Source organism: Tachysurus fulvidraco, chromosome 16, assembly GCF_022655615.1.
Source record: "Tachysurus fulvidraco isolate hzauxx_2018 chromosome 16, HZAU_PFXX_2.0, whole genome shotgun sequence".
NCBI classification, from domain to species: Eukaryota; Metazoa; Chordata; class Actinopteri; order Siluriformes; family Bagridae; genus Tachysurus; species Tachysurus fulvidraco.
In genome coordinates this window covers 13,093,733-13,106,475 of record NC_062533.1, presented here as the reverse complement: position 1 = coordinate 13,106,475, position 12,743 = coordinate 13,093,733, and the positions used below count along the sequence as shown (strand labels likewise).

Sequence of the window (12,743 nt, the reverse complement as noted above, 5' to 3'; positions counted from 1 at the left end):
GAAACGGTTGACATTTTAAACGATATATTTTTTTATACGTTAAATAAAAAAAATACATCGTAACAAATTAGCTATTACATGAACTGTCGTTAACCTCCGATACGCTAGGTGGGGGTAAAGAAACAAAGTTTAATTTAAACGTCGAAGAAACGCCGTGGTCTGTGTTGCCAATTTCAATATAATCCAGTTTTTTATTACTTTTACATCCAACCTTAACTTTTTTGTGTTGTTACAGATACAGACTCTAAGTGTTTTAAAATTCAGATTTAATAATGTATTCAATATGAATTAAATACGTAGCTGTTGCATTAGTTTTGTCATGTTTTACAGAATATCGTTAAATGTTAGCATAGAGATGGATCATACCATTAAATTGCATAATGGGGGGAAGAAAATGACTGATAAGTTAAAAAGTCTCTCTTAAATTACTTAGGGATTTAGAATGGTTAATAGAAAAGTCAGCAATATATTTAAATGTTATATGTTGTGTTATTTATTTTATAAACAAGATTATTATATATTTAAGGAATTCGTTTTTTTTTTTTATCGGGGTGATGTGTGAAACTGTGGTTCGCTCCAACAAAATGGGGATTTTCCGGATCTGGCAACCTTGTCTCGTGTTGGTGCTGGTAGCAGCATGGAGAGAAACAAGTCAGCGTTTGCTTATTACCAGTCATTAAAAGAAAAGACTGCACATACACAGGTATATTAGTTTTAATATTGTATATCGAATGTGTACTATTAGTCGAAGCAGGCTTTATGTCTTTTTAGTTGTTGTTATGTGGTTAATGCTAGCAGTGTGGAGCAAAGCTATATCTATACACCAATAAAGCAAAACAGCATTTTAAACTACAAATTATTAAAAATACCTTTTTTTAAATACTTTATTTAACTTTACTGTTGTGGTTAAAGTGTTTACATGTTTTTGGTAAAACATTCCATTCCTTATTTACTTTTCACAGTAAGACAACACTGTGTGAGCAATTCATGCTTTTATTAGGACATTTTATCGCGGTTTTCGATATTATTGTGATATCAAACATCTAAAAATGTACGTGACGTGTAACTACACGGTTTCCTACAAAGCTGGATGTTTGCATTACACATGGGAATAAAGTCACATAAGACATTGTCACTCATGATATTGGCTCATGTATTTATTTATTTATTCATTCCAATCACTACACATCATGTGGGTTTATATGAACTGTTTGTTTGGTTTTAGGACAGAATGAAGACATTATATAGGTAAATAACAGAATACAGTTCCACAAAGTTCCCTCAAGCAGCAAAAATCACTAAATGTGCTTTAATCTCAGCTGCGTTTAATGCCCGAGGTGTCATATACCTGTAAGACGTCTTTATGAAAGAGACTTATCATAGGAGACGGTGAAGTGAATTGTTCTATTTTAAGCAAAAGGTAAGTAAATTAGGCCTTGACATTTCTTACTGACTTATAAAATAATTGTGCTTCACTCAGCTCCGCATAATGGTGATTCTTAATGATGTTTTTTGGTAGTTATTGTTAACTATTTAGAAAAAATGAACTATTTACTATTACTGTTTGTACTTACAGTGTATCAGCTGGTCAGAATTGTATAAGCTTTAAAAAAATATAAATAAATAAAAAATCTGATCTTGTTTTGAAATCTTTTTTTTTTTAATCTGCAGGCCTCCATTTCACCATTAAAGAAAAAAAAGAAGAGGAAGCAGCATGGACTACAGCCAACCATGAGTGCCAAGAAAAAGACAAAGCAGGAGGAAAATCATGATGAGTTTGTCAATGTATGTTCATAACCCTGTACCAATGATCATTTTTGAGTGCTTTAGCTCAAGGTTTAACCCCTTAAACTCCCAGGACCTGTCAGTGGGTCCAGACTTATAAATATCTCATAACTCCATATCTATGCTTTAAGATAAATACCCGAGTGATAAGCTGGAACTTAAATGACCTTACAGGAGGAGCAGCGACCAGCGAACGGGACCGATCACGTACGCAATGACGCACTTCACACAATTCTTACTGAGCTGGCTGATGTGGACAACAGCAGGGAGCGAGCGAACATGCTGTTTCAGTGGATAACTTATCCTGTTACAGCCAAAACCTTTTTCAGGTACAGCCTTCATTCACATACATCAACGTATCAGTGCATAAGATCAATCCCTTTTAAACTTTTCTAATATTCTTTAAGTTTCTGGGATCTGAAAAGTTCTTGCTGATTTGAAACCAATCGTATGTAGCTGATGAGTACAAAGTATATAGACACAGTTAAAAAGGACAACACAGAACTAAGGGCTGAAACTCTAAACCAACCACTTCTCTAGACCAACCTCTTCTAGACTCTGCAAGACAGATACGTGGAATTTTGCAGACCAGTGTAGAGTAGGCTAAGTGCTGTGTGTATATTTAAAATTAATTGAAAAGATTTAGCGATTCATTTACGGCAACCTTATCCATAGCAACTTAATTATTTTCAGGTCAGTTGAGGGATAAAGGCCTTGGGCACAGGCCCAGCGGTGGTAGCTTTGTGGACCTGGGATTCGAACTAAGCTACCACATCCCTGAGTTCCGTTCCGTTCCCTTCTCAGAGCTCCTTACCCCAGTTCCCTCGCCCGAGTCCCCTTGGCCACCACTTGAAAGTGGAAATGACAAATTTATCATCAAACCGATTTGTAATTCTGTGTCTTTTTTTCCTCCCTACTAGGGACACTTGGGAGAAGAAGCCCCTTTTGATCAGACGCCAGAATCCACACTACTATGATGGCCTTTTCTCAACGGCAGAGTTTGACCGCATTTTGAGAAACGTAATTTATTATCTGCTATCTAACCATTGCGACTTACATCTTGGAGAATCAAAGCACAATTTTATCTTAGACAAGCAGCAATTCAACTATTGAAAACCTGTCATTCACTTTAGAGGAGCTTTTGCCTTCTCAGTACTTCAGTGTTAATGCTAAGGTCATTTAGCATGGTTGAGGATTTTGGCTAATAGTGAGCCAGCATTAATGTAGCCAATGTTAGAGATTTAAGCACTTATGTATGTCACTCTGGATAAGGGCATCTGCCAAATGCTGTAAATGTAACATATTACAGGTAAATGTAGCGTAGCGTTCCATGACTTTACCGTAAAATGCTGGCGCTCCATGATATAAAGACAAGAGCTAAGAGAAATGCTAATGCAAGCATAGTAACACATACATTAGTTCATGCTACAAGTTTTTTTTTTTTTTTTTTTACCTGATGTAACGGATCATCTGCATCACAGTCCAGAAAATACAACAGACATTACACTGTAATGACATATCGCCATGCCTCAGTATTGCTTTATCTATTATCGAGGATGTCGTGATGTATTTAAAACTATTGATCTTCCCTGTTCTGCTTGATAAGCATTTTAACCTATAAGACAGATAAACACGATTGCATAGTGAGTTAAAATTCCAACTATTAATGCTGCATGTCAGGAAAAAGCAGAGAGGTTTATAGCTGTTGTAAAGTAAGCGAAGACAGGAAGCACATTCCTGTTTCAAAGATGTTCCACAACAATAAGTGTAGCTAAGGGATAAAATGAACAGCTCGTCATTTCCATTTAAAATGAATGAAAATTTTGATTTTTATTGGGGCAGCGATGGCTCAGTTGGTTAAGACTCTGGGTTATTGATCAGAGGATTGGGGTTTAAGCCACAGCACTGCCAAGCTGCCACCGTTGGGCCCCTGAGCAAGGCCCTTAAACTTCCCTGCTCCAGGGGCACCACAATCTGACCCAAAACTACAGAGCAAATGCTACTATTATTAGTGCATAAGTAAATAAATGGTAGCTGTTATCAAATAACTGTGATTGTCAGTGGAATAAAACGATTGGTCAAATAATTAAATCTGGCCGGTGATTAGAACAGCAGTTATCTGTTCTAGTAGCAATCCTCTGTGTTCTGCTTTACAGGATGATGTCCAGTACGGAGTAAATCTGGATGTGACGAGCTACACAAACGGCAAGAGAGAGACACACAATCCTCCAGGGAGAGCTCTGCCCTACACAGTGTGGAATTTCTATGAGGTATGAGGGAATGGTGTTTAAGTTTCATCTTAACTGTTTGTAAGATAATCACAGTTCTGTATTTCCAAGTCAAGTCAAGAAGCTTTTATCTGTGTTCTTGCTCTGTCTTGTTTATCTGTGTTCGTATTCTGAGTGGCTCGGATGCTTCACTTCCTGATCATCTGGATTTTCTTTTGCTCTCAGAACGGCTGCTCGCTGAGGATGCTGAACCCTCAGGCCTTCTCCTCTACCGTGTGGAACGTCCTGTCCATCCTGCAGGAAAAGTTCGGCAGCATGGCAGGAGCCAACGTGTAAGCGGAAACACTGATTAAGGCAAAACACTTAAGCAGGGACTTTGGAAACGCTTGTACTAGTACTAGTTCCCTTCTGAGTCTGGTTCTTCTCAAGGTTTCTTCATCATATCGTCTCAGGGAGTTTTTCCTCGCCATCATCACCTCATTCTTGCTCACGATGTTAGCGATAAATAGTAAATTAATTTTAAAGTTTACTTCTTTTTTTTTATCCGGTTTCTATACTTCTGTGAAGCTGCTTTGAGAGAATTTCCATTTTTGAAAGCGCTATCCAGATGAATTGAATTGAAAAATAGCTCTACATTCTCTCAGCTTGATTATTGAGAAGTTCTTAATCAGTGTGAGAAAACGTCACATGTGGCAGATTTCAGTCAGTAACACAGAAAACCCTGAGCCCTATTAGTGAAATCAGAAATGTTTGCTTTTTGTTTGGCTGAATCTCTGTGTTTGTGTGTGAAGGTACTTAACCCCAGCAGGAACACAGGGATTCGCACCACATTACGACGATATCGAAGCATTTATTGTGCAGTTGGAAGGCAAGAAGCACTGGAGAGTGTATAACCCCCGGTGAGTCAGCACTCTCCTCTCAGTAGGTCATGATGATCTATTTTAAGCGTCGTAGACTAATATCGCTGTCGTACATTTCTCTAGAACCGAAGACGATGTGTTATCGCTTGTGTCAAGCCGTAAGTCATTTTTTACTTCAATGCCACACCAAAGTTACGTCCTTGCCAAGCAGCAATTTTTTATTCTGGTTCACTTGGATCTTAAAGACGCAATCATCTATTTTATCTTCACTAATCCTCGTCTCCTTCAGCTAATTTCAGTCAGTCTGAGATCGGAAAGCCCGTGCTGGACGTAGTGCTGGAGCCGGGTGATTTGCTGTATTTCCCCCGTGGGTTTATTCACCAGGGCAACTGCCTCCCGGACGCCCACTCGCTACACATCACCATCTCCTCATACCAGAGGAACAGCTGGGGTGATCTGCTTCTGAAGGTACATCCTGTCACATTTATCTATTTATCTTTCTTTTTTTTTTAAGACTGGTTTTTGAGCTGTCGTGTTTTTAAGTTCTCCGATCGATTCTCAGGTGATGCCAGCGGCTTTGGAAATGGCAGTGGAGGAGGATGCGGAGTTTCGAAAAGGACTTCCTCTTGATTATCTCACCTACATGGGAGTACAGAACTCTGACAAGGTGTCATCCTCTTTTCACCCTACATTACACTTTCCCACAAGGCCAAGAAATGGAAGTAATGCTAAGTCATAACACGTTAACAAGCAGAATCCTCAACAATCAAAACTTTTACAGCTCAAAGTTCAGGTCCCGGATTTATGAAGATTCTAAGATTGATCTCAGAGAGCCCATAATTTATCTTAAACATTTCTAACTCGGAATCTTATCTTAAGACCGATTCAAGACCGAACTCGATTAAAAAATAAATAGGAGCTCTTTTAAAATCTGGTCTATTATAAGCCTTTACTTTGTCTCTATGTTAAGATATTTGAGGCTATATCATGTAGGGATTACGCTCGTGACCGATCATATTAGAGGTGCACGAAAATCTGTGTGTTTATAAATGAAAGTGACGTGACATACGGCTAAGTACGGTGACCCATACTCAGAATTCGTTCTCTGCATTTGACCCATACAAAGTGCACACACACAGCAGTGAACACACACACACACACCGTGAACACACACCCGGAGCAGTGGGCAGCCATTTTATGCTGCGGCACCCGGGGAGCAGTTGGGGGGTTCGGTGCCTTTCTCAAGGGCACCTCAGTCGTGGCCGGCCCGAGACTCGAACCCACAACCTTAGGATTACGAGTCAGACACTCTAACCATTAGGCCACGACTTGCACAGTGCAAGTATCTGTATCATCTTATTAACTCACTATCATTATTAAATATTGTATACAACACATTTCTTCTCCCTCTTCACCTTTCAGCCATTTTCTCTTCTGCTAAAGAAACTCTAAGCCTTTTAAAAGTCCTCCTCACTACTCCTAACACCTTTTGACCTTAAGAGCTCTTTTAAGATTTAAGATGCTTTATGAAGAACTTTTATCTTTACTGGGATCTTCTCCTTAATTTTAAGGAGAAACAACCACATTTCTGAGAATTTTGTCACTAGGAGAAACTCCTAAATACTGACCCAGGACTTTTTCTGTCTGACGTTCCAGTGGATTATAAGCTGGCGATGTCGAGTGTAATTCCACTGTAGTTTAGCTGTAAGGAGTCTTTGCTTAGTCTGTGGGAATGCTGATAATCCTGACGGTTTGGTCGTACTTTTGTTCTTGTTTGACACGTGCGATTAATTTAAATACACCATAAACGTAAATCTCTTTATATTTCATGGAGATTAATTAGGTCATGAAGTCTGGAAATGGTGCATCTTTATCAGCGACATCCCACTTTAAGCTTTATGACACGTGTTTGTATGTGTGTGATTAGGAAGATCCACGCAGAGACCGATTCCTGTCCCAGATGGAGGGTTTAATGAAGAAGTTAGCTTCCTACGCTCCAGTGGACGCCGCTGTGGATCAGAAAGCACGAGAGTTTCTACACGACTGCCTGCCACCCGTGCTAACTCCAGGTAACTATCTATTAACCCTTTATGAGCTAATCCTGACTCTTCATAAGTCGCCGGGATTTTATACATGATATACATGGCATTATATTTTTTAAAACTATAACTGGAATGTAGCTACAGAAGCAGCATAATCTCTGATCTGTTATGTCCATCTCAGCTAATTCTGATGTAGAGCGAATTTCAATCATTCAAACCTGAACAGTCTTAACAAACTAGTTAATGTTAATTAGAGAGAGGTTTTTGTTAGTGGGCTAAGCAAAAGTGTCCGTGTGTTTATAGAGTAGTTTATTTCGAAACGCTCAGCAACAACAAACGTGGTCTTTAATTGTTAGTGTTTTCTTCCACTCAGTGTTTCAAATGTATTTAAAAAGAAAAGTCCCTAACAAAAAAAAAATCCAAACCAATTGTACTATTAGCGTTACAGATAGCTAAAATTAACAGTGACCGCAACAAAAGCTGAATGACAACAAACATTTTTTGTAAACTGATCCCAATCAGTTCCTCTAGGGTTTTTGCAATGGCATAAATTAGGCAAAACAGATCAAATGCTGCAATAATCAGAGGAGCTTGTAATTTTTCTCTATTTCTGCAGATTTGGGCCAAGACACGTTAATGCCATCACAGTGAGCGTTCAGCCCCAAGTGGTCAACAAGTCACATGCATGAGTAAAGTTATCATAGCACATAACTACCTGTGTAATTCACTGGTAGGAGTTTAAAAAAAAACAATCAAGAATGCAATTTCACCTAGTGACACTGCAAATTTTGAAATAAGCTGCAGAAAAATCGAGGATTTTGAACTCAACCACCACAAAAAAACAAATCCTTGCAAAATCCTGTCTAATTAGTAAACTAAGCTTTTCGGATGTCTTACAGTTTCACTGTAATCACTTCAGCAAAATCAAATGTGTGAAGATATGAGAGTAGGGTGTCTGACATGATTAGTAACAAGTGTGTGCCGGTGTGTGTAGCGGAGACGGCGAGCAGCGTGTACGGCGCTCCTGTGCGATTCGAGGATGGAGAGGCCGTGGATTTGAAAACCCACATGAAGCTTCAGACCAAAATAAGACTCCTCCGTGCAGGGATCGCCAGGTGTGTATGCTTGTCTTCCACATAAATGAGTGCAGGGGAACTTGTGTCTGAGGTGTAAAAACATCATGTCTGGGAAATCTATGCTGCTTTCAACCCAGTAGTATTACACTGTACTTTTACTTGTCACTGTGGTGGTGGTACTCCGAAGAAAACACCTTTTCCATATATTTTAATATATATATAATTTTTTTTTTTACATTTAGCCTGGAACAGCTGGAAAAACAAACGAATTTAGATAAATACTTTGACTCTTTTATAGGCGTATATAACATGAGTCTTTGTGAATACCACCCCATCAACACGAGCTACCTCCCATAGACCATAGAGTAGAACATAGTGTGAGTAGTGTGTTGACATAATAGTGCACCTCAGGAACCCGCATGATGATGAACTTATTCAACTGATGTCATATGCCATCGACCGTTCATCTGTCACGGCGGTCCATTTGAGATTCTAAAAGCCTATACACTAGATGACCGAGTACATTCTAGGACTGTCGCATTTTAAACTACAATCACACATAATGTGAAAATTTCTATTCGAATGACCATTTGTCCTCGTCTCCCCATCAGTAATATATGTTCATGATACAAAAACGGAAGATGACAGCAAGCAGCGGAGCTGACGATACAACCCGAAATCATCACAGCGTAAAGTAGTTTGGGTTTTACACTGTAGATGAACAAAGATAAGGCTTTGTTTTGTTGTTGTTTGGTTGTATTGCACCTCCACAACAACATCATCTGGCGACAAAGGCACAGAGGCGTAGAGCAGCACCAAGGATACAACCCTGTATGACTGCATATTATTCGGAGTGTTAATAAATACCGAAGACAATGTGTGTGTTGTAATCAAACTTTTTTTTTTTGAGGGGGATATTCGAACGTATACTGTATAGTGCATCATTTAGGATGCAGCTCTGGTATCCCTTCATCCCTTTTTCCCCCTTCAAAAGAACTGTGTAATTGTGCTGTTTCCAAAAAAAAAATGCTCCTCTTTTGGAACTTTCATTGCTCCAGACCTTTCATTGCTCCAGTTTTAGACTCAGACTCTTCTCATCTTTCTACTGTATGCAGGCTGTGCAGTGACGGCGAGGCCGTGCATCTTTACTACACCACCGAGAACTCCAGAGTTTATCACAAAGAGGAGCCAAAAAGCCTGGAGTTAAATGCAGAAGTAAGAAGTGTGGAAGAGCGAAGAGAGATAGTGTGATGAGTAACATTCTGTAAATAGTTTGTAGCCTCCTGCTTTGTGTTTAAACTTCAGTTCATCATACATACAAAATCAGGTGCACTTCATCTACATTCTTCTGTTTAACAGTGGAAAGAAACCATCATGTCTGAGAGACTGTAGATTATTACTTTACTAATATAAAAAAGTTCACAAAGACGTAATCTATAGCTGAGCAATAATGCAAAATGGTCTTAGTGATCTACTGTTGTTGATGCTTAGAGATCAACTTATTGTATTTATTATTTACATCTAACGTTCAGTTTGGGCTTATCCTCTGTAGCACACAGATGCGGTCGAGTTCCTGATCCACTCGTACCCGAAGTTCATCACCGTCTCAAGTTTACCCTGCGACTCCGCAGAAGAAAAGGTGACATCTCAAATCAACCTGATAGTATCTTGATAAGATCTTATCCAAGTGCGAATACATGTGCTTAAATTAACAGACAGAAATTCAAAATCTGTATTGACCTGATATGAAAATCAACTTGAATGATGTTCTAACACTGTCTTCCAGTGTTTGAGATGGTACGATAGTGTTGTTTCTGCCAATAACGCTATAAGTCTGATATTTTAGCCCCCCCCCCCATAAAAAAATGACTTTGCAACAAAAGAAATAAAAACAGTTGTCTGTTTATATTATACAAATCCATTTCCAATGTTTTAAATACGTAGCAGGAACATAAGTAGTTTTTTCCTGATCCACCAATTTTTTTGCAGTAGCCTCATTTTTTTTTTTGTTTTAAGGATGAGGGGTTTTTTTTCACATCCTTGTGTAAAGTCAGTGTTGTTAAAGTTCTTGTCCTGATCGGAAGTTTGTCTGTTGTTCTGCAGGTGTCCTTGGCAGAGATGCTGTTCTCAAAAGGGCTGATCCACACAAGAGAACCTTTGAACACTAAGTGAAGAATCCATCTGATGACCGTCCGTCTGGAACAAGTCTTTGTTGTTCCAGTTTTCTTCACTTAATAAAAATCGAGATCAGGATAAAAATTGCAATTGACTGATTGAAAACGTTACAACCTTTGCAATAAAGAGTTGAATTTCTGAAGCCTTTGTGATGTAGAATTTTTATATATCAAAATATTCTTTTTTGATGTTGTGATTGAAATGTGCAACTTTTTTCTATCTGCAGTGAAAGTGTTTAGATGCAAATCATTATTGCTTCACACGCTAAGAATCAGGGAGATAGTCAGAAAGGACACATCAGAGTAGTTTATAGGGCTGAATATCATGAATGATTAAGCGTTATGAGCATAATTAAATATAAATGTGGAAGGTATTATTCCAGTGCTTTTCCCCAGCAAGGGTCACATTTGCATTTCCCACAATCAGCTCAGAAGAGTAAGAGTAAACTGGTATTTAAACAGTGTCCAGTATAAGGTGATTTAAAACTGAACTGAAACTCTAACCTTGTCTGCTAATGAGAAAGTACTACAAAAACACAGGGTTTTTTTTTGTTATATCTGTATATTGTACATCACAAACGTTATTGAAAACTCATTTACAGCTTTGAGCATGACAGGATATTATGAAAGCAAGGAAGGAAGTCCAATAAATACATAGAGGAGGATTTCACTTCCAGGTGTATTCCTCACCAGGCTTCAGTTCCCTGCAACAAAAAGAGCACCTTGTGGGTTTAGTCAGCTCTCATCAAACCTGGTGTATCAATACGCTGGTAAAAGTACATGTACACTGAAATGCAATCACTGTCTAAACTCAGCACTAAGCCACATATACTTTACTACACATTATATTTAGCATATAATCTTCACATAAATGAGCAGGAATGTACATAATCAATGCTCTTGGATAATTCTGTTAGCACAATTCAGCACTTCCTTTATGAAACGCACCTGCTGTACAATGCGCTCTTGTTCCTGAATGCAGTCAGTTTCTGATCGTTCCACCTGTCCAGGTAGACACCTATGACAAAGCCCAGTGGGACCAGTACGTTCACCCAGTGCTCACGCACCATTGCTGCGAAGTTCACCATTATATCTGAAACCACATTATATATTAGATCTCACTCAGGGGTGTTAAACTTGTATTTGAAAAGGCCCTGTTCCATACAATTATTTGCATAGGATGGTTGGGATAAGCAGATATGACTGATGGGTGACTCATGGTTACCTCTTTATGGTTAAACATTAACAGTTATCTCTTGACTATAAATAAGAGAACTTGAAGTGGTTTTGTTTAGGGGTAGCACCTCATTACACTTTTGAGTCATGGCATAGATTCTGGATAGACTACAGTGTGTCCCAATTCTGACTAAATGTCTCAAGCCTGGTCTTGACTAAATGTCAAGACCAGGCTTGAGACAGGGGGGGGGGGGGGGTTAAGGTGTTGGACTACTGATCAGAAGGTTACGAGTTCGAATCCCATGTCCACCAAGCTGCCACTGCTGGGCCCCTGAGCAAGGCACTTAACCCTCAAATGCTCAGTTGTATAAATTAAGTCACTCTAGATAATGGTGTCTGCTAAATGCTGTAAATGTACATGATGTGATGCCTTCAGCTAAATAATTGCAGGTATAAATGCATGTGATTAAATGAACAGTATCTAAAGAAACATTTTCCTCTCTGCTTTTGTCTCTACCGAATACTTTGGTTCTGCTGAATATTTAACAGATAAATTACTGTAATGACATCCATCAGCTCATTAAGAAGCTGCTGTTGAGATGATAATGCACATGTTAGTAGTAATGCTGTATGTATATTAGTGTGCTATGGGTATAACTCAGGAGTCAGGGTCAGTTAGCTAAAAGCTACTCCAATGTCTAGAGTGCAAACGTCGAGCAAATACATTCAACTAGAAGGAAAACTCAAAATGATTAAGAAAACACTTCGAATAAAATATAGGAAGGAAAAACAAATGAAAATGAAAAACTCACGAGTAACAAACATCTCCAAAAATCTCGTTACTTAGCAAACAACTTGGCTAATTCAGCTAAAGTCCTAGATTTTTAAGTACAAACAATACACTTTGCTCGTAAATTCAATAAACTACTACAGAACCCAACCATATCAATAACAGAACAACTATGTCATGTTTATTATCCATACACTGATATATTAGTTTGTTTGAACTTACCGTTGTGTTGTTTAGCTTAGCTTAGCTTACCGGTATCAAGCTGCTCAGGCGGAGGTCATAGGACCATACCAACAGTGTAATATTTCTTTGAACAGTATTTATTGATATTGGATTTAACAAAGGTGTTTTAATGGTTGAAAATATATTTTTAAAACACAATCATTTACCGTTAATTCGACGACGTGAAAGTGTTTTCGGAAATAGCACACCATTTAAAGCATCCCTATTTTAGGAATATAATGGTACATACCGTTAACGCCAGACTAGCGGTAACCGCACAGAGGCAGAATCCCAAACAACTATTCGCTGCCTACATATGTGCACTACGTAGGGTGCATAACCAAGACAACTTCTAGACCTCATGTAGCGCACTATATATCAAGTAGGTTG

General features: G+C 38.6%; 2 protein-coding genes across 7 annotated transcripts; one reads left to right on the top strand and one right to left on the bottom strand.

The window, feature by feature from the left end:
* Window positions 1-547: 547 nt before the first annotated feature.
* On the top strand, window positions 548-10,308 carry riox1 (ribosomal oxygenase 1). Of its 2 annotated transcripts, none has more exons than XM_047801816.1 (15): window positions 548-703; window positions 1,672-1,785; window positions 1,960-2,114; window positions 2,706-2,805; window positions 3,942-4,055; window positions 4,239-4,345; window positions 4,805-4,912; window positions 4,997-5,031; window positions 5,163-5,341; window positions 5,436-5,540; window positions 6,801-6,942; window positions 7,910-8,030; window positions 9,107-9,206; window positions 9,544-9,630; window positions 10,095-10,308. In XM_047801816.1, exons 1-15 carry the CDS (start codon window positions 638-640, stop codon window positions 10,161-10,163), a joined length of 1,602 nt encoding a protein of 533 aa, XP_047657772.1. In that variant the 5' UTR covers window positions 548-637; the 3' UTR covers window positions 10,164-10,308. The 2 variants fall into 2 exon arrangements, with proteins under 2 accessions (XP_047657772.1, XP_047657773.1); XM_047801817.1 differs by lacking the exon at window positions 548-703 and adding an exon at window positions 1,274-1,420.
* On the bottom strand, window positions 9,878-12,737 carry LOC113655606 (NADH dehydrogenase [ubiquinone] 1 beta subcomplex subunit 1). 5 transcript variants are annotated; one of them, XM_027166204.2, is made up of 3 exons: window positions 12,604-12,737; window positions 11,114-11,258; window positions 9,878-10,869 (listed from the first exon to the last, which is right to left on the bottom strand). In XM_027166204.2, the coding sequence occupies exons 2-3, from the start codon at window positions 11,251-11,253 to the stop codon at window positions 10,833-10,835; spliced, it is 177 nt and encodes a 58-aa protein (XP_027022005.1). In that variant the 5' UTR covers window positions 11,254-11,258; window positions 12,604-12,737; the 3' UTR covers window positions 9,878-10,832. The 5 variants fall into 5 exon arrangements, with proteins under 5 accessions (XP_027022005.1, XP_027022003.1, XP_027022004.1 ...); XM_027166202.2 differs by having other exon boundaries at window positions 12,521-12,627; XM_027166203.2 differs by lacking the exon at window positions 12,604-12,737 and adding an exon at window positions 12,384-12,520.
* Window positions 12,738-12,743: the final 6 nt, after the last annotated feature.